At 35.9% G+C, this 22,518-nt stretch overlaps 1 protein-coding gene across 2 annotated transcripts in view; it reads right to left on the bottom strand.

Moving 5' to 3' along the window:
• Positions 1-389: 389 nt before the first annotated feature.
• The window catches only part of LOC129238627 (homeobox protein unc-42), a 51,781-nt gene continuing 29,652 nt past the window's right edge, over positions 390-22,518 (bottom strand). Inside the window, exons 4-6 of one of the 2 annotated variants that reach the window (XM_054873709.1) lie at positions 5,881-6,057; positions 3,584-3,710; positions 390-575 (exon numbers count right to left, since the gene is read on the bottom strand). In XM_054873709.1, the coding sequence (XP_054729684.1) occupies positions 469-575; positions 3,584-3,710; positions 5,881-6,057 (411 nt within the window). In that variant the 3' untranslated portion in view covers positions 390-468. The remainder of the gene's footprint in view (positions 576-3,583; positions 3,711-5,880; positions 6,058-22,518) is intronic. The other variant, XM_054873708.1, reaches the window with a different exon arrangement.

Genomic DNA, 22,518 nt, shown 5'->3' with positions numbered 1-22,518 from the left:
ATGATTGATGTACGACGCTATTTGGAAAATTTATAAATTTTAAGATAGGGTGATTAATTGTGCGCCACCTTGTACATGCATACATACACATATATATGTGTATTTTGATTAATACTGTTATTTAAAAATTATATCCCTCCCCTTTTCTGCTCACACACCTTTACGTATTCCCCATTTTATTATTTTTATTGTTATTGTTATTATTATTATCATTATTATTTTATTATTATTATGATTATTGTTATTGTTGTTTTTATTATTAGGTATAATTTTATAGTTATGGGCATTTTAAAATATGTAACAAGTTTGCACCTGCTTTGGGGTGGCACTCTTCATAAAACAGATCGCACAGATCACTTGACGGCATTCCTTTAAAATACAAATATTGACTGGTGCAGCAAATTGCTTGCTGTTCGCATTTTATAACTCAACATTTGTATTTTAAAAGAAGTCGTCAAAGGTCTTCGATTATGTTTGATATTGCAACATCGGCGCTGACAAATTAGGATGGTGCGAACTGTTCATACGCAAGGCAGATAAGCTTTTGTTGTACCATTCATCTTCCGGTGACATGCCTGTGAAAGAAATAAATTAAAAAAAATTAAATAATATTATAATTATCTAATTTTCTTTTAAATATGTATGTGAATTAGGAAATCAAATAGATTAACGCAACCAACGCAAGAGGGTCTTGTCGAGACCCTATGCTCCCGAATGGAGTGAACAAGGAAAAAAATGCATTAGGTTGGGGAATAAGTTCGTAGTGTTTTTACCGAAGCCTTTTATTTAAACAAAAAACAATAATTATGAAAACAATATTATGAATAAGTTAATCAATTGAATATTCGCCGTTGCTGCTTACAATCTTTTCACACCTCCCGCCTGATCTGGTGTGAAAAAAGTGGTTGAGCCCATTTTTAAGGACCTCTTTGTTATTGAAGATAACGCCCTTCATATGGTTTGACAGGCAGCGGAAAAGATAGTAAGCGGTCGGTGCACGGTCCGGAGAATACGGCGGATGCTGAAGGACGTCAAATTCGAGCTCTTGGCGTGCGGCATTGACGACTGTGCAATATGGGGCCTGGCGTTGTCGTGAAAGAGTATAGTTTGACCATGTCGATCAGGTATTTTCAGACGAATAACCTCACTTACGCGGTGTAGGTGGGCAATATAGAGATCCTTTTTAATCGTGGCATTCGTTTCAAGCATTTTCCAATTTCCAGCAATTTGAAAGTGACTTTCTTTGTTTTTTTTTTTTTGTTGGGCCGTGAGGCAACTAGGCTCCCAATTTTTCGGCAAATCCCATTGAAAGAATGTGGTTGAAAATCGCTTTATGATCGCAGCTAATTTTTTCCGCCAATTCACGACTGGTTTGGCGACCGTTCTTCTTCAAAAGTGATTTGAGACGTTCTTCATCGATATCAGAAGGCCTGCCACTGCGGGACGCGTCTAAGTTGCCATTTTTGAACTTTGCAAACCATTTTCGTGCTGTAGACTCGCCTATGACACTTTCTCCATACACGTCGCAAATGTCCCGGGCTGCTTCCACAGCTCTTTGACCTCGATGAAAAGCAAATTAGAGCAGTTGTTGAAAATGTTGATTTTTAGCTCCTGGGTATCCCATTTCTAAACCTCAAAACTAATGAAAAAGTAAGTAACTCAAAAATACATTTAACATAGTTTTGTAGAACAGAAAGAGTTTTATCGAATGATTGCTTCTCCTTCTCCAAACTGCAAACACAAAAACGTTATGAACTTATTACCCAACCAATATCCAGTCAATTGTGGCCGATTCTTAATGACAAACGTCGGGAATCTCAAAATAAACACAGTCTACTTATATAGCACACTAATCTCTGTGATAACGGGGCACTGTCAGACAGATACGCTCAGAGGCTAGGCGAGCAGGACCATTAATTCTAAAGAAGCTGTCAAGATGTGGAGAGGAATAGACGATTGTGCACCTCCTGTGCCACTGTTCTGCTATATACTGGCGAAAATTCGCCATTCTAGGTAAGAAATTCTTCAATGAGTTAGGTGACCTCAGCACTGTGGAAATAAGAGATTTTCTATGAGACTAAAGTTGCAGAAAGAGTGCAAGCGAAGACGAAGATGAGACGTTGCGGAATCGTTTAGCTTGAAACTGTGCGATACTCTTTTCAAAGACGAATCATTTGCTGTAGTGAATTGTTAACTTTTCATTTAATTGTTTGCAACTGTGAAATAAACGTGAGTTACTTTTGAAAAATGTATTAACGACAATTTAATTAATTTAAATAAACTATCTTGGATTAACTATTGCCGTAGTCGAATAGGTTGGTGCGTGACTATCATTCGGAAGTGCGTACGTTCGAAACCCCAAAAAGTTTTTTTCTAATAGCGGTCGCCCCTCGACAGGCAATGGCAAACCTCCAGTGTATTTCTGCCATGAAAAAGCTCCTCATAAAATAAGCCATTTGCCGTTCGGAGTCGGCTTAAAACTTTATATCCCTCCATTTGGGGAACATCATCAAGACGCATGCCACAAAATAGGAGAAGAGGAGCTCGGCCAAACACCTAACACAAGTGTACTCGTACACGCCAATTATTTATATTTATATACTTTTATCTTGAATTAAAAAAATACTGGGTTACTTTTCTTAAACTTTGGATTCTGTTTTTATGTGCTTTATTGTGCTATACCTCTTCCCCCCAATGACAATGCTTTGGTGATGATTTTTCGGAAACAGAATTGACCTGTAAAAACAATTTCTCACGATGCTTAACTATTGCATCCTCGGCTTCCCGTTAATTTTACAGAATCAGCTGTTGAACTGACATAATTCTAGATTTTTTGTTTACTAACTACTTTTAACGTAGTATTTTCTTGTTTTTCTTACATTAACGTAACCTAACGTTTCACGTTTATTTCATGCTCACAAACCTTCGCTATTTCAATAAAAGTTATCCCAAAAAAATGATTCAAAGATTGTTGGCCTTCATATTCCTCATCTCATCAATTTTACTTCCGTAAATGTATTAGTAAAATGTATGAATACACGCACCTACATACACACATATGCGCATATTTATTTAAGTGATTACTCGAGCTCGTCTCACTGAAAGGTAATAACGATTCAAATGCAATAAAATAAGTTATTTTCTCATTTCCCATTTCCATTATCTTAGGTGCCAAAACACCAACCAATTGATTTTATTTAACCTCTCTCCTCTCTAAGCTAAGAAAATATTCTTATATGCTCCTTTAAGGAGCTTTCGGAGGAACTTCAATTTAAGAAACGGAAATGTAGCCAATGCGAATGAGACTTTTGCTCATGTATGATAAATTCAAGAAAATAAATGCATAATTTCCTGATAGTAGACTTCTTGATTTACCTGAATCTCATATGTATGTATGTATATATCTGCCTGTTATGTACGAGTACCTACAGATATATGACTTATATAAGTAAGTCAGAATTCATATCATGGCCATATTTAAATTTACCGCTGTGATCTACTTGTAAATTCTCACAATGGAAGGCAAGCTAAGCTAGAAAAATTACTGAATGTTGGCTAACTAATTTAGTAGGTAGGTATGTACCCTTTTGTGGGGTATACTCACCCATGGAATCCTGACGTACGCCGACGGAACCCATATTGGTGCCATGTGTCATTGAGAAAGGCTGCGTCATGCCGGGATAAGAGGAAGCGCCCATTTGGAAAAGATCCTGAAAGAAAAACACACAAATTTTTTATCAATAATTTTCTAAAATTTGTTTATTGTACAACTTCAGATGGCGAAAGATACCTTATTATGTACCTAATGTAACGGATGTTTTTTGTTTTAGAAATATAGAACCTTATTTCATGCACTATCCGAAATTATTATAAAGGCGCCACAGAGTGGCGCGTTTTGACTATTTACTTAGTTACTTCTTAATTTTAATATTTTTTTTTTACAAAAATATAGTTTATTCTGTAACCGATAACAAATAATCAAATTTCAGACTTTGTAAAGATTTGTAAATATTCGAAAAATGTTCATTAAAATTTCAAAATTTATAATAAGAATTTTATGGACAATTTTTTAGTCTATTGAATTTTAATAGTTTATGAATATAGCTAATGAATTAAAATTCAATAGAATTAACGTTTGAAGTAGTTAAAAATGCTCGTTCATTTGTGATAGTTTTTTCTCCTGAAAGTGTTGCGCATTTCCTTCATACCTATAACGAACGCACGACATTTTTTTTTTTATACGAAGAAATGCTGACGATAAAAAATTATCAAAAATGCAGAAAAATTTGAGCGACTTCAAACTTACATTTTGTTATACTAAAATTTATTGGGTACTAAAACTACGTATCCTAATTTTATTTAAAAATTCTGGAATGACACTTCCACAGCTGACCCTGAAACTAAGCGTCAAAGTGCCGAATGGAAGGCCCCAGATGAGCTACCACCCAAAAAACCGCGCTTGGAGAAGTCAAAAATCAAGTCGATGCTCATTTGTTTTTACGATTTGAAGGGAATGGGCCAAATCGTCAATGCAGTCTTCTATTTGGCGTTTTGAAGCGTTTCTTGCATCACATTCGTCGAATTCGCCCTAAATACCACGAAGGAGGAAGCTGGCGTTTATTGCATGATATGCTCCATCTAATCGACTGATTTTTTGACTAGAAATCGCATTTTGAGCATCAATCACTCACCGTATTCACCTGATATGGCTCCCTGTGACTTCTACCTATACGGAAAATTGTATTTGGCCATGAAAGGAAAACGTTTTGCGTTTGTAGAGGCAATCCAAAAGGATTGTACCAACTAGGGGTGGGATTATTTTCGAATAATATTCGAATAAACATTATACTATTCGTTTCAAATAATTCGAATAGTTCATTATTCGAATACCTTACTATTCGAATACCTCACTATTCGAATAGTTTACTATTCGAATACCTCACTATATATTCATTTACATCAGGGAGAAAATGCTTTTAAAAATATAAAAATTACATTGGCCCTTCTCATGGTGCATGCACTTGTACATAAACCGATTAGTAGTCCGCTAATCTAAATAAATATTTACCAAAAATATTCGAATAGTAAGGTATTCGAATAGTAAGGTACTCGAATAGTAAGGTATTCGAATAGTGAGGTATTCGAATAGTGAGGTATTCGAATAGCATTATTCGAATAAACTAATAAAAAATTCGAATAAATATTATTCGAATTACGAATACCTCTCGAATAAAAGATTTTATTATTCGAATAATTTTTATTCGAATAGTCCCACCCCTAGTACCAACATCATGAAGGACATTTCGGCCAATGACTTGAAACACTCTTTCGAAAAGCTTTTAGATCGCGCAAATCAGTGTATCGAGGCTAGAGGGGACTATTTTGAATAAATAAACTCGAAGTTATCAGAACAAAGCTGCTGTCGTTTGTATTTTAACTCAGTCTTGCTTATTTTGGATTTCACCTTGTATTTCACCTTGAACTTCACCTTGATTTCACTTATACAAAAATAACGGAATACGCACTGTTTACTTAAATATGTTAAAAAATTAGGGTGTCCCACTTTTTGTTTGACTTTGAAAAATTATGCTGAAATATTATGCTGTTATTACTTAAATAAACGGAGTTACCGTTAATATTAAACCAAAAATTATGCATTTTGAATAGTTAAAAATGAAATATTTATATTCAACGTAAGTGATTTCTTAAAAATCTGTAAGTAATTTATAAAGTGTAATTTCTTGAATATTGGTGTGCCAGTTTCTTTTTGGTTCACTGTATATCTCTAAAAAGCACCCGTTACTTATTTGTGTGTGTATAACATTTATTTCACACAGCCAAACATTTGTGCGTTTAGTCAAAGTAGTGTAGTATACACACCTGCGGATATCGATTTATTGAATTGTGATGCGGGTAGGGTTGATAACCACGCGATACGCTATATCCTTGAATATTTCTCATCATACCGTTGCACGAGGGGATCACAGATGGCGCCAATGCTTTTTGCAGTTGTTTTTCTTGTTTTCGATATTTAGCGCGTCGATTTTGAAACCAAACCTGCAATAAAAGTTAATCAAATATTTTCAATTTTCAAAATTTACGGCGTCTTTAATCCAAATAATATACATACACATAGTTTAAAATAAAAAGTATTTAACACGGCATGGAAATACAGAAAAAAACATTTATTCCCCCCAACGTTTTTTAAGCTGGCTTGAGTTGTGAAAATAATATAAACAATTAATCGGACGATAATTAATGCTTACCAATTTGTTGCTTGGTTTGCCGTACAAGTATTTTATTTATTCATTTATTTATTAAAATTAATATATAGTTCGAAAACTAATACGTGAAAGAATTCTAGCTGCCAGAGCCCACAATTAAATATTTCGATAAAAGAATCTGCGTTATTATAAGCAAATAATTTTAAATCCGTCATATTGGCGACAGAAACAAAAGCTTTGTTGGATCCGAAGTATTTCTTTCTGATTCTGTCAAAAGTGGGGCCACTGTTGCTGGGGACCTTCTGTAAGAAGGTATTTGTGTGAGAGTTTGATATGTCCTATTCTGTCTTCTTTCTCTTATTGATTGGTGCGATAACCGCTTAAGCGATTTTGGGCGAGTTTAACAAAGCGCGCCAGTCGTTTCTTTCTCATGCTAACCGGCGCCCGTTGGATACACCACGTGAAGCCAAGTCCTTCTCCACCTGATCTTTCCAACGCAGAGGAGACCTTTCTCTTCCTCTACTACCACCAGCTGATACCGCATCGAATACTTTCAGAGCCGGAGCGTTTATATCCATTCGGACGACATGACGCAGCCAACGTAGCCGCTGGATCTTTATTCGCTGCGCTATGTCTATGTCGTCGTAAAGCTCATACAGCTCACCGTTCCATCGTCTGCGATATTCGCCGTTACCACGTGCAAAGGTCCAAAAATCTTACGCAGAATCCTTCTCTCAAACACTCCAAGCGGATGTAATCATCTAGTCTAGAGAAGACTTTACCAGGACTTTTGCTTACTTAGTCCAAATTGCACTTGTTGGCGAGAGAGGCTCTACGTTGGTTTTCCAGGCAGACATTGTTATCATTAACACCGATGGTTCCTAAATAAACGAAGTATCTCACAACCTCGAAATCATAACTGTCAATAGTTACGTGGGTGCCGATACGCGAGTGCGTCGACTGTTTGTTTGATGACAGGAGGTATATTGTTTTGTCCTCGTTCACCACCAGACCCATTCGCTTTCCTTCTTTATTCAGTTTGAAAAATGCAGAACTAACAGCGCGGTTGTTAAGGCCGGTGATGCCAACACGCTAGCGTATACGCCAGCAATTCTACGCGCTTATACAAAACTGTGGCTGAGTTCTGTGGCTCGCACGATATTTTCCACCATCAGGTTAAAGAAGTCACACGACAGCGAGTCACCTGTTTGAAACCTCGTTTGATATCAAGCGGCTCGGAAAGGTTCTTCCCATCTCTGACGGCATTGCTGGTATTGAGCAGCGGCATTTTGCATAGCCATATTAGTTTCGCGGATCAGATATCGTGGCATATATGCAACTCATTTTCGTACAGTCGAATGCAACTTTAAAATCGACAAAAATATGGTGTGTGTCGATTCTGCTTTCATGGATCTTTTCCAAGACATGGCGTATCGTGAATATTTGGCCGATTGTAGATTTTCCAAGTCTTTTGTGGATTGGCAGGCATGCTTTCATACGTCCATATTTTCATAAGCACTAATGCATGCACTTTATCAGCTTCTCGCCACCATGTTTGAATAACTCAGCCGTCCGTAAATCTCGAGGCTTTGCTGTTCTTTAGCCGCGTTATCGTATTCTCACCTCGTCATGGTTGGGGTATCGGGATCTTTACATTATCTGTGACATGCGCAGTTGTTACTACTTAATAGGTTTGAGAGGTTTTTCCTCCATAAGGTACATACAAGAACTTTTACTAGTCATATGAATTATGTCATTTCTTGTACATAAATCTTGTGCTATACTCTTAAATTGTTCCATATATCATTTGTTAGTACTAAAGTAGAATATGCATTCTTCATCTGCAGACCTTATCATACCTGTCACATAACTCGAATTGAATGTATTCAACAGTTTTCATTGGCTTTCTCCACATTCACTTCGTTTTCATGACCCCTTCACCTTCATACTATTCAATTTGAAATCTCTACAGCCTCGGCGATAAATTTTGTCTTCATCTTTCGTGTTTGATAGTATGCAAGGTGTTGTAGATTGCACCTCCCTTCTGGAGCGAATCTATCTTAATACTCTAACCAGAGGATTTCTTAATTTAGGTTTTCACCATATTGGCTTTGTAAGAACTCTGTATACAAGGAATGCACCCGTCATGAGAGCTCTAACCAAATTAAATACTATTTACAAATCTATTGAGATTGACTTTTCTTGGGGTTAGGTTAGGTTAGGTTGAAGCGGTTGACCACTGTGGGACACACTCAGGCTCGTGGTCCATTGTGATGTCGCGTGGGGAACTATCCCTTATCCCTCCTAAGACCAATGTGTACTTGTCAAAAATTTTGTAAGATCCTTAATTTCGACACAGCCGAGATCTACCAATTCATTAAAGGATTGCCCACCCAAGATAGCGAGTCTACGTGTGAATAGAGGAGTACAGTGACACAGAAGGTGCGGGATTGTCTCTTCCTCTTTCTTGTTTAGACAACTTCTGCAGAAGTCACGTGTATACACACCCATTCTCTTGGCGTGCCTACCGATTTGGCAGTGCCCCGTAATAACTCAAATCAGTTTGTTAAGACTGTGCTTATGTCTTCTTAGTAGAAGTTCCGTGCGTTTAGCATTGAGAGTCGGCCACAGGAGAGTCGGGCGATTTTGCAAGTGGCTTCTTTACGCCATCTCTCATTCGCTACTCTTACAATTTCTTCGCGGGTACGTAGTTTACCTGTTTGCAAGCGTATACCTATATCATTGTCTAGTATGTACTCATCAGTCAATTTGGTATCGATTTTCGTTATGTCATCGGCTTTGCAGTTCCCTCAATGTCACAATGGCCAGGAACCCATGTTAGCATTAGGTGAAACGACTCAGTCGTCTCGTTAAGAGATGCGCGGCATTTCATGACTTTCTTGGGGTTATATACAGTTGTATCGATTTTTTCTTTATTTTATTTTCTTAATGTACAAATATTTAAGAATACAAACAGAAAATTTAATATCGTTCTGAGGAGTATTTTCGAAGTTACACGCAAATTTGAAACGACGTTTCAGAGTGCTTGTAAAGTGCTTTTCAAACTTTAAACGCGTTTTTCTCAAAATGGTGTTTTCAAGGTCAGTGACCAACATTACTCGAAAACGGCTAAACCGATTTTTAACACGAATTTCTTAAATATATTTTTTAGTAATTAATCGAAAATTTCTTCTCACCGATAAATACATATATTTTTTTTTTAATAATTTAAGGCCGAAATTTTGATCAAAAATCGATTTCTTTTTTTGAGAAACCGCCATTTATAAAAGAATTATTTTGTTTATTCCTTCGAATTATTACTAGATTAATATGTGTACAAATTTTGAGATCAATAAATTGAAAAGTTTTCTCAAAAAAAATTCTGAAAAATTCGCATTTTTTTGGCCTTCTAACTGTATATTACCGACCTTAAACTTCTTAATTATGAATATAAATAATTTCAGCTAGTGTGTTTTGTTAGATTTTTTGCTCACGGATTAATATTATTTGTTAAAACACCTGTATTGGTCTGTAAGGCAACTTGTTTTTGTTGACTAATTTAAAAAAAAGAATAAAACATCTCTAAACTGATTTACCAAACAAAAAAATGTTGTACACACAGTAAATATACATCCCGGTTGAAAAATTATAAAAACACAACATATTGACAACTTTTGACTATTTACCTATTTATTTATTAATTTCAATAACTTTTTATAAAAATATAGTTTATTCTATAATAAATACAAGAGTTATAAATGCTCGACAAATTTTCATCAAAAGTTCAAAATTTTTAAACAGGATTTAAAAAAAGAATTTGGTTACGCAGTTTTACTGTTCACTAAAAAATTTAAAAATTTCTAAATTTATTATAGCCTGTGAAACTTCATAGCTAGAAAATGTCTACAAATTCTGAATACAAAGTGTGAAAATATCGAATTTAAATTTTTATACATTTTTTATAAAGTCTGAAACTTGATTTGTATGTTGTTTATTGTATAGTGATATTTTTATAAAACATGTATGAAAAATTAAGAAAACAAAAGGAAAGTAGTCACAAGCCAAATATCGCGTTTCTAATTAGCTGTCAATGACTGTATTTGTATGCACATTGTAGAAAATAAGAATTTCAAACAATTATTTAAATATTATCAAGATAGGAAGAAATGAGGAATATAAGATTTCATTAATATTCAAAAAACAAAAAAAAACTACTAGATTGAGAGAACCGGCCATAGGTATAAGCATTATTTACATCGAAGACTTGAGTTTTGAGAGCGTGTCCAAATTCATATATCTCAGCGTATTAGTAAGTAACGTCAACAGCATGTAAGACTGTATATCTGAGAGGATAATGGCGGCGATTCATACATACTACGACAACATAAATCTCCTGAAATCAAGATCTCTCTCACGTAGGTGCAAACTCGATATATATAAATCGAAATTTGCAGCATGAATATTGCAAACGAGAAGCGCTTAAGGGGTAACACCACTGTACACGCGTAAAATAAACACGATTTTTAAAGAATTTGTTTGTATAGAAGGAAAGGGGAAACAATCACTCTGATTTGGGAAGTTATTACTTATATACTAAAATACAAAACTACAAAGTTTGATCGACGGCATTGGAGACATTTTTGTAATGTGGTTTCTCTTGAAGGAACTCCGCGGCACGCAGCACAGAGGGTGCAAATTTTAATCTGGAACAAAGAAACATTTTTTTTCTTAATCTAGATAAGAATAGCTAGAGAAACACGTAGGGGATTTAAAAAATATTTATTTTTGTGGAATAAGCAAGCATTTGAAGGAAAAAAACTCTTTTTGGACTAAAAAAACGGCACTTAAATAATTATAACAATCGTTTAAATTAATCTATCGAAAATACCCTACGCTCTTCTCTTAAGAAGGTTATCATACAGTCGTAGTGAAAAACCTGATTAAAAATCTTTAAAATTGTTTGAGTTATGCTGCGTGCCAATTTCAGAAAACGTGTTTTGAGAAAAACGCGTTCAAAGTTTGGAAATTTGGAGAAGTCGTTAGGTAGCAGTCACTAACGCTTGGTTAAAAGCTTAAAATATTTATGAAATAGACTTCGGTAACGTATAAAACTTTTTGTTCTGTATTTTAAAAGGTTCAAAGAATTTTTTAAGCTTATAAAAAAAAATCAATTTTTTGAAATTTCTACAGTGGTGTTACCCCTTAAGAAAAGCTGCTGGACCACAATCCTTTATGATCAAGGCACTGTGGCAGATCAAGAACAACTTGGCAATAATCCCACCGAGGACATTAGTTTAAGCCAAAAACTGGAAATCTCTAGCGCTGCATCGTGTTTAATGGAGGAAGATTGCTGAGGCAGCTAAAGCCCACCCTGGGCTGTAACGCTAATAGATGATGTTGATAAACATTCATGCTTTTCTTACTTTTTTTTAGAGCATCTTACAGTTCTTGAATTGAAAAATTAAAATTTAATTTCAAAAGAAACATACATAGATATTTTTCGTGCATGCTGCTTTGGCCGAGGTGCTATTCCCATTTGTGTGTACGCCTTCATATTTTTCCATTAATACAGGAACCTAGAGTTTTACGCCACGAACGGCAGATGGTGTTTTTTGAGGAGCTTTTACATGGCAAATAAGAACTTTGAGGTTTGCCATTCCCTACCGAGGAGCGGCCGCTATTAGAAAAATTTGCTAAGTCATTTGGTGTTTCGTGTCCACAGCGAGTTTAGAACCTGTGCGCTCCCGAATGATGGTCACGCATCATCACATTCGGCTACGCCGGTCGAACAAGTTAGATGGGAATTAATTGCAATATTTTAACAATTTGTGTGAAAAACATTTCCACGGCTTTGTAGGTCAATGAAACCAAAATTTGTTAAAACCGAAAAATTAAATTTGGATTCATTTAATTTTGATTACATCCGCTGCATGCACTTTTAAATTCATACTCATATAATTAAGGTGATTTATACGACTACGAATATTCGTTGACTTTGAATTTTTATATAAATATTCTTGTTAGTTAACTTTAAAGGCTGCTGCTGGCCTCGAACAACGAGCGAATTAAATGCAGAAAAATCGTAAAGAGAAGAAAGTGGGCAAATAATACGAAAAGAGAAAATTTGTGTTTCCATATGTATGTGTGTGTATATTTTTGTATAAATATGAGCGTATATTCGTATTCATTCCAATTTCTGTATGTATGTACGTGTATGTGTGTGTATTCGCCATCAAATGGATCCTTAATTGAGTTACTCCGCCCACCATTCGTTCAGTTACAAACACATTTTCATCTACACAAAATCAAGCAAGAAAACAAGCAAGCAACCAACCAACCAACGAACCGACTGGGCTGCTAGCCCGCCAGCCAACAAACCACCTGCAATCTCCCACACACTCATTCACGCACAGGCGCATAACCATCGCCTCCATCACCGCTACTATCACTACCACCACCATCATCATTTTCATTCCTAACATTGCGAAGTTAAATCCGCCATTCCTGAAAGCAAAAGGCAGTCAAGCGAACATCAATATACCCTTAGTACACAGACGGATTGGCAAACAGAACGGAATGGATCCCGTTTACATCCATAGAATAGGGAGGGGAGAACAGGCAGTAGTAAATGTTAAAATGAGTTTTGCACAGTCCTACTTATGTATATGTTCATATATGTGTGTATGTATGTAAATACCTAGTACTAAAACGGACTGTTTCTTGTCTAGTGCAGAATTAGTTAATTTTAAGTTGGTACCCCTTTAAATCCCAGAAAATGTTTTTACAAACCAGTTTTATGCAGCAAAGTTAATGGTTACTCCGATTGCAATAATCTATGGGCAGTCATTGAAAGCGGGCGCAATTGTCACATAAGGCGAACGGATAGAGCATTTGCGTAAATTGGGGAGGCCATAGGCTCGATATTTTATTTCTATCCCATTATAAGGTCTTATTAAAATTTCCAATGATCACAACTCATATTTATTACAGAGTCGGGCACTCGAAGTGTAACCAACTTCAGACCGCTGGCCCAGCTGATGCATAGACATCAGCTGTCTGTTAGTTGTCTAAATGACAGTCAGGATATTGTTCACAAGCGCGCAGAAGCATTTTGCCGAGAGTAAACGCGAAAAAAGAAAATCAGTAATGGATTTCAAACGTAATAGTGTGATTACATTATATTTGGCTGGACCACACATAACCAGCGATTGTTCGTGAGCTCGATTGTTTATCGTACCATTACTCATTACAATGATACGGGTAGCATCGTGAAACGTCATGGAGGTGGTCATCAAAAGACTGCAACGTCACGTGAAATGGTTAGAAAGTGAAGAAGCAACTTGAGGGAAATCTCCGACGAAGTACCAATCAAATGGCGAAAGAACTGAAAATATCTGACCGTAGCATCCGGCGCATCAGCAGCATACTGAAAAATGATCTCAAAGTCAAGCCTTACAAGATCCAAATGGCACATGATTTCACACCAAAGCAGCAACAAGTCAGACTTGAGAGAGCGAAGGAGTCGCTTCCCTTGGCCGAAAGCGGGCAATTTCCGAACATTGTGTTTTCTGATGAGAAATTTTTTCAGATTGAGCAATTCGTAAACTCCCAAAACGATAGAGTTTATTTGACCGAGCGTTCATACGAGAATTTGAGTCATCTATTGGCCACCAGGAGGCAGCACCCGCCACAGGTACTTTGGACCGTTGTAACCGCATATGGGCACTCTCCAATCGTTTTCATCGGGCCTGGCAACAAGGTAAATGCGAAATATTAGCGGGAAAGTATTTTCAAAGTGGGCAGACAAACATTTCGGTGGCAAGCCATGGACGTTTCAACAGGACTCGGCACCATCTCGCATAGCTGGAGTGAACCAAGAATGGCTAAAAAACAACATTCCGGACTTCATAACGTCCAACCAGCGGCTCTCAAATTCACCAGACGCGAATCTGATGGATTATTCTCTTTGAGTCATTTTGGAGAGCAAGGTCTGCAGTAAAAGATTCACCAGTCTCGAGGCGCTGAAAAAAGCCATTGTCCGCGAGTGGGCCAAAATACTTGCAAGTCACATTAGGGCAAATTGCGATTCGTTTCTGGACCGTCTCAAGGCCATAGTCAAGGCAAAAGGTGGTCTGATCGAACAAAAGTAAATTGATTCTTAATTTTGTGTTATTTTCACACATTTTTTACTTTGAATTGAATAAAAGTAATTTTCCAAAGTAAATGTATGGTCTTTTTAATTGGTTACACTTCGAGTGACGGACCCTGTAAATGCACCACATCCATAAAAATGCATTAATGCTACTATTATTGTATATGTTACGCAATCGATTACCTGCTGGGAAGATAGTGCGCAGATACATACACTTCAGTTAGAGCACACATGTGCATATGTATGTGCGTAAATATGTAAGTATTAATCAGTCGTCATACAGCCAAACTTAACCAAAGCAAACGTTTTCCGTGCCGAATGTATCATAGTATAATCTCTTATACGTAAGTCCATAGGTATATATTAACATACATACGTACATACATATGAACGTATGAACAAAGTTATCTACAGTAAGTAGAAACTAAGTACGCTATACTTTTAGTCAAATATACGATTCAGTGCCATCGTCATAAGGAGAATTTTAAAGTACTCGTATTTTAAAAACTAAGTTTCAACGCACATACACACATTCACAGAGACACAAAATGTAAGGTATTACCTTTAGGAAAAATCTCTAGCCCTGAAATAGTGCTTTCTGGTAAATACCGAACCATAACTAGTTTGAAGGGGATGCTCAAAATGCAGATTCTGTCAGAAAAGTGCCAGGAACTGATAACTTAAAAACCCCATTCAGAGAATTTTCCAGTAGTAAAAAGGCTGCCATGGTACACAAAGAGTTTAAAAAAGTTAAAGAATCTACGGAACAAGTTTTACAAAAAAAATGTTCACACTACACAGCCAGTCCTATGATAAATACCAGCATTATATGAAGGAATTCAACTGTTTGGACAAGTTCCTTTACACAAACGGCATAGCTAATTTTGATTCAAGTATAAAGTTCAACCCTAAGACGTTCGGGAATTTCATTAAGTCGAAATAGTCGTGTTTATCGACTGCCTTTTTCCATAACAAATTTGCAAGCACTTCTAGTTTACCTGCTAATCTGTTCGCAGACTTTTTCAGATCCAATTTTGTGTGTGTTGTTGATGTTCCACAATTTGGTATTAATTCTATGTTTTGACGATAATTATTTTGCTATATTTAAACTAAAACATTCCTCTAATGCGGACATTGACGGTATTTCGACTCTTTTGTTAAAAGAATGTCATTCGTTAGTTGTACCTCTAGAAATACTATTCAATATGTCACTTCGCTTTAGTGAGTTTTATTGATGTTTGAAAAGTTGCTTCGGTAACTTCCATTCCATTTAGGTTAGGTTAGGTTTCTGTGGCAGTCGGCTTAGAGTAGCCAAACTCACTTAAACCATGTAGATCCGTTGTGGTACCACTGTGTGACATGAGAACCTTACTGTTAGTGTTCATGGAGCCAATTAGACTCTCTCTTGAAGCATGGGATAGGTTTTATCCCAACACCGGATAGTTCCGTAAGAGAGTGTTCTACTGTTTCTTCCCCTTCCTCGTCTCTACAACTTCTGCAGTATTCATGCAAAAATATCCCATTCCATTTTCAAATGTGAATTATGATTTATGAAATTACAGGCCTATATCGAAACTCTCTAATATTTCTAAGCTATTATCCGTTAAATGTTGAATCTGCTGTAACCAAAATGGTTTTGTCATGGGGCGTTCTACAGTTTCGAACCTTGCAGTTTTTATTGCATACTGTATCTCAGCGTTTTCTTCTGGATGTCAGGTCGACTGCATTTATACGAATTTCTCCAAAGCTTTCGATGAGTCTCTAATGAGATACTGATCCATCCTAGGCTTTCACTCAATGATTTTTGCAATGGCCTAAGTCGTATTTAAGTAATACCTGGTGGGTTGTCTGTATTGATCCTTCCGTGCAATGTCGTCCAGGGCAGTATTTTAGATTCGTTCCTTTTCGTATTGTTCGTTAATGACATTTACTCTTGCCTTTCATCTGCTCAGTTTCTGTTGCACGCTGATGCCTTGAAAATTTTCTCGTATCTTTATTCGTGATGCGCTAGTTCTCTTCTTCGCTCAAATATAAAAAATGCTTCTACAGACTGTTGATCAGTTAAAAAATATCGGTGTTATTTTTAATAAGAAATTTACATAAGGTAATCCTTATCATTTCTAAATAATATATTATGACACGTTTCGTTTCATTCGGCGGAATAGCTTGGAGTTCTCGGACCCGCACACATTAAAATTGCTTTACTCCTCTTATGTATGCTCTCACCTTGAGTATGCTTACTATTATTTGGTGGCCTTATCGACAATTCTCAATAAGCGGATTGAGTAAATTTAAAAAGTTTTTCTAAAATATGGTTTACGTTCTTTACGATTTACTGAACGTCTTCCATCATATAATGCTCGTTTACTTCTTTTAGATCTCAGACCTGCATTTAAAGGGAGATTTTGACTGTGGTGCTCTTCAACTAGAGAGGAGAACTGCGAAATTCCTACCCTTCTTATTGGAATTTTATGCGCTTTTAATGAGTTCAACCAGATCTCATCTCTTATCGAGTTCGATTTTTCTTTGTCTACTGACATTTTCATTAACCTTCTGAAATCTTATATATAATCTTATTTAATTTGTGTTAGTACTCTGTAAGAATTGGTTGTTCTTAGATATAAACAAAAGTATTGTCAAAATAGAAAAAGTTCTGACGGTAAATAAATAATACAGGGTGGGCCATATAGCGTTTGCTTTTTGAACCACCTATTTTTTTGAGAATGGTAACACAAATGACATGTGAAATGTGTTCATATTATAATTTACTTAAAGATTTTACATTTACGAAATGGGACACTATACGCTTGAACAAAATTGGGAAATATTGAAAACCTATTTCCAAGGTGGTGAGTCTTCTTCTTCTTCCGCGGTTACAGTAAATGGCAAGCGTTACCGTGACATGCTCAACGAGTTTTTGTTTCCAAAAATTGAAGAGGATGACATGGCCCACATTTGGTTTCAACAGGACGGTGCAACTTGTCACACTGTCAAAGTTACACTCGAACTTTTGGCTACCGTTTTTGAATTCCGATATCAATTGGCCGCCTCGGAGCTGTGATTTAAGCCCGTTGGACTATTTTTTGTGGGGAGCCGTTAAGGACAAATGCTATGCGAACCATCCAGAGACGATTGATGCTTTAAAACACGAAATCGAAGTTGCCATTCATGAAATTGGAGCCCAAACAATCGAAAATGTGCTTAAAAATTGGGTTGATCGAATGGCCTACTGTAAAGCCAGACGTGACAGTCATTTGAATGATATTATTTTTTATTCATAAATGACAATGTTCAATCTTCGAAATAAAAAAAAAAGTTTGGAAAAATATTCATTAGTTTTTTTTTTTATAGCCGATTCAAAAAGCAAATTTTACATGGCCCACCCTATATTATATGGGTCTTTAGGGGCGTTTGAGAAAAAAACTCGCCAAGAAAAGCCAAATCTATGAAAACGAACTCACGGATTTCACATCACGATAACACATCATCTCACAGAGCTAACATTCTGGACATTTCTGACCAAAAACTTAACAGTTCGAAACACGGATGGTTTAAAAATCGTCTCATCTGTTAAAGACTCAGTGGATGCTCAGAAGCTTCAACTCGACTTGAACAGTCTTCATCGTTGATGCAAAAGATCTCGTCTGTCCTAAAATATTAAAAAATGTTTTCATTTAACATTTTAGAGGCGTCAGTGCATTTTTAGCACATCCTACACCATTTCAAATGATATACTACAAGGTGTGACAGAGTTTAAGGATCTTGGAGTATTATTCGATACAAAATTTTCCTTCAGTTAAAACATTAATTTTATTCTTTCAAAATCGTATTCGATTCTAGGCTTCATCCGTCGCAATACAAATGAATTTTCTGACCCGTATACCTATAAACTGCTGTTTACGACTCTTCCTCGTTCTCGCCTAGAGTACCCTGTTATCATTTGGAGACCTTGGGACTAGCTCTCGATTAATAGAATAGAACGCGGTCAAAAAATGTTTCCTAAGCAAGCATTACGTTCCCTCCGATTTGAGTCGGCTGTTCCATCCTATAATTCTCGGCTACAGCTAATAAATCTAGAATCTCTTGAAAAGAGAAAGACAGTCCTTTGACTTTCGTTTATTTTCAGTATTGTTAATGGCATCGTAGACTGTCCAGATCTACTTGAGCGGATAAGTTTTAATGCTCCCCAAAGAAGTCTTCGAAATTTTTACTCTTTTTATGGGGAAAATTAGGGGTAATGCAACCATTTCTCGCGCACTTCGAGACTATAATTCATTATGCAATACCAGCTTGTAATTGCAATTGTAATTTTGTAAAAAAAAATTCAATTTAGTTACATAATATTGTATTTATATTGATTACTAATATTATAGTTGCCAAATTTGGCTTGCTTTTCTTTACATTTGTGTCTAGTCTGTAAGGTAATTTGTATTGTAGATTATTAAAATAAAGAAATAAATAAATATTGATTTCTCCAAATCTATTTATGGTGAGGTTATTGCTATCACTAGGGCATGTGCGGAATTAAATATGCTTGTCAATTCTTTAGATATTGATATTTCATCGTCTATGCTGTCTTAATAAATCATACCATTTTTAGACAGTACATTAGCTTAACATCAAAGAAACAAAAAATAAACAAAATGCCATCGAAAAAGCACAACAATTAACAGATATGACTCTAGCTGACTTTTTTCTCTTTGCAAAACTCAAACTACCATTTCCAGAGAATTGAAGTATATTCCTGAAAATGTGTTACTCAATGATTGGACTATTCCTTCTTGGCATAAGCCAATTATTACGAAAGTGTGAAATAAGGAAACTAGAGCTAAATACGTCATTGCTGAAAGGATTATATAATGAATATGCTTAAGGTGCAGTCTCAACACCTGCGTGATAAGTGAAAAGCCGAAGATGGCGGTAGTGGAATTCAAGATTTATCAATATCAAGATTAGTAGCAATGAGTTACCATTGCTAGTTGGACTGATAACAAAGAACAATTCCAACATATGGATAGCATAGACATCATAAAAAGCCAAATATGGTATGTGCTTCCTGTCGCGAGGAGGATGACAATTCGGAGGGAGATGCATTTTCTTTTCGACCAACTTCTCATCCATACCTCCGGCTCACATCCACATTTTGTCTGATGGGACTAAATTCAACCATTTCTATTCACACCGCCGGACCAACTACTACTACAAAGACCCATATAAATATGTACAACCTAACCACATGCTGTGCAGAACACCATTAAGCATATAGGGAGATCACTAGTTGGCTGGTTCGTTATTTCGCATTTGTGGTATTATGCAAAAGGTGCGGTTTTCTGTCAGGTGTAGGGAAAAGATGGGTCTCGCTACTCGAAAAAGCATTTTTCAGCAGAACTGCGTGCACAAGAAAAAGTTTAAGTGGCTTCCAAAAACCAATGTAACGCCAAGCTAGTACGGACTGTGCGATATTTCAAAATTACATAATAATTTTCTTTGAGAAACGATATATAACTTCTGAAAAGTGAGTTTTCAGACATTATTTAAGACCTTATATTTATTTTGATTCATTGTTAGCATATGTTTCAGAATTAGTAAATGACTATACATTATCAAACCCAGTTTTACTCTCTATCAAAAAATCAAAAAATCAAAAAATCGGATGTTTCCTGATTCAGAGTTCAAGCCAAGTGGAACAAGCCGGAAAGGTATTGTGAGCGGTTTACGTTCAATAATGGTAATTGGTTTCAGGGACACCTTGAATTTTCTGATATGGTCAAACCACAACCTTCTACCTCAAATAGTGGTCGAGGCAGACCGCAAAAATATTTTAACGTTGTTGTTTTAACAATAAAATGAACGTTGCCAATACGAAACGAGAAGAGCTGGCGTTTCCAATGGGAATGAAATTAGGACAAGAAGAAAAACGAGTCAGTGGTAATTGTGAGCGAGTTATTATGAGCTTCCTCAAAAAGAGGAACTAAGAATTAAGACATAGAATCGTTTCTAAAAAACCATAACAATTTTTAGCAGATGAACACCTGACCTTGATGATTGATGATAGGAGCACCCAGTGACCTTAATCGTCTAGCTGCCAAGCCCGGACATTTACAGGCAAAAGTGCTCAACAGCCCCCTTCTCTGAAAGGTCCCCACGACTTTTGCAATGGGGGCTAAATGGTAACCCTAGCTTTTCCCCGTATGTGCCGATCTTGTAGTGTCACAGCTACGAGCTTGGAAATTGAATGGCGAGGAGTCCAAAGGACTTTCTGAGTCCTCCGTATATTGTACTGCGGCAAAACGGTTTTTGAAATGGAGCTCCATCTTTTCTGCGCTTTCCTGAGAAATAATTAGTGCAGTTTTAAAAACTGTCAGGGGGATGCCGATGACCGGGTAGGAGGTCTCTAAGGCCAATTCAGTCTCCTTCCTGGCAAGCTCATCAGCAAATGATCTCCTCCTTACAGGAGTTGACTAATTTGGATCTGCACCATTGCGTCATCAGGGCCTTGATCGCGGCTTGACCATAAGAGAAAATGTTAATATCTCCCTCGCTCCCGCGTTCCCAAACTCTCGTATTCCTATATATGAAGCCGATCATGGTGAAAGCTTTCGACACAACATAGTCCCCGTGACCGGAAAATTAGAGTTTTGAATAAAAAATGTATTTCAGGTCCTTGATTGTGTTGTTGCGATTTGCATAAAAATTATTATTTTAGATTTTTTACCAAAATTCACGAGACAAATATATCAGCATTCAAGAGGAACACCAAGCAATAAATTGTTTAGATCAAATTTGAGATCAATGTAATCAAAAATAGCTTCACATCATCTGCATACATAAGGCAATGTGCGGTTCTGAATTGTTTGGACAAAGCCCATATAGATAATATCCAATTGAGCATAATATTTTATTGGTGATAAAGCTAAATTTACGAAAGTTTATTTTAGGGGAACAAAGTCATGTTGATGTACGAGTATAGATTTATGAGTAATAATTTTCTATTTGGCCGCAACTTTCTTAACGAAAAAACACATTTAGGTAAAATTTTGTAAAATTTAGGAAATAGAATAATTTGAATAGGTAGAAACCGCCGGGTAAATAAATATTTTCTTAATACAAGATGGCGCAAAATTAATCACTCTATCGTAAGATTTATAATTTTTGCAAATGGCGTTATAAGTCAATCATTTCTGACACTTGTGAATTTCACACGAAGAATACGATGTTTATACCAAAATCCCGCTACAATTTTTAATAATCGATTTAACGATTAAGTTTGATATTGAATCGATTGTTTTCATCGCCCCAAACATTTTGATATATATTACCACACACATAAATGTACGTTTGTATTTTGCTATCCACGAAAAATTATATGCATATGCAGCTAAAACTATAGATTTTATATGGTACTTCTACAGACTCAGTTTTTTTTTATTTTCTTATCAATTTAATTTTCTAAGGGGTTTCGTACGTCCAGAATTTTGAGAAAATTATTTTTTTTACAGATTATTATTCTTTATAGTATTAGACGTATTTCTGTGGAAGTCGTTAGTAAAAAATTCCCATAGATACAAAGTTATATTAGAAAATGTAACTGCCCGACGAGAGTTTGATGCGCACAGGTAGTGTAGTTTAAACTCCTCTTTGTCGAAACTACTTTTTCCGGCACGGTCTGCATGATAACTCATACAGTTTTTAATATTTTTTGAAGCGGTTTTTTAAATATTCGAAAGTGTTTTCTCTATACTCCGTCGAGCCAGATTTTTGATATTTCTGATAAAAATTTTATAAACATAATTGAAGTGTTACATTTATGAGGTAAACCGCATACTTTTTTTTAAAATGACGTAAATTGCAAAATTTTTCGAAATTCAAAAATCTGGCTCGACAAATATAACTACAACTTTATTTTGCAGTATTTTGTTTACTTTTTACAGATCCATCAACTATTCAAGAAGAAGTGATGCAGACCGCGGAGCAACTTTTTTTCATTGTACTTTGGGTCACGTGATTTTTTATATGCTAATTTTTCTAAAGAAAAATTAAAATACATTTTTTTATAAAGTTTAAGTACTAATAAACAATGCATAACATTTGTTTATATATATTTCTATTTTATCCCTTCTAAAAACAGTTTTTTTAGCGCAT

The sequence above is a fragment of the Anastrepha obliqua genome, chromosome 2, assembly GCF_027943255.1.
Source record: "Anastrepha obliqua isolate idAnaObli1 chromosome 2, idAnaObli1_1.0, whole genome shotgun sequence".
Lineage (NCBI taxonomy): Eukaryota > Metazoa > Arthropoda > Insecta > Diptera > Tephritidae > Anastrepha > Anastrepha obliqua.
Note: the sequence above shows the minus strand (reverse complement) of the source record. Positions and strands in the feature narration are given on the sequence as shown.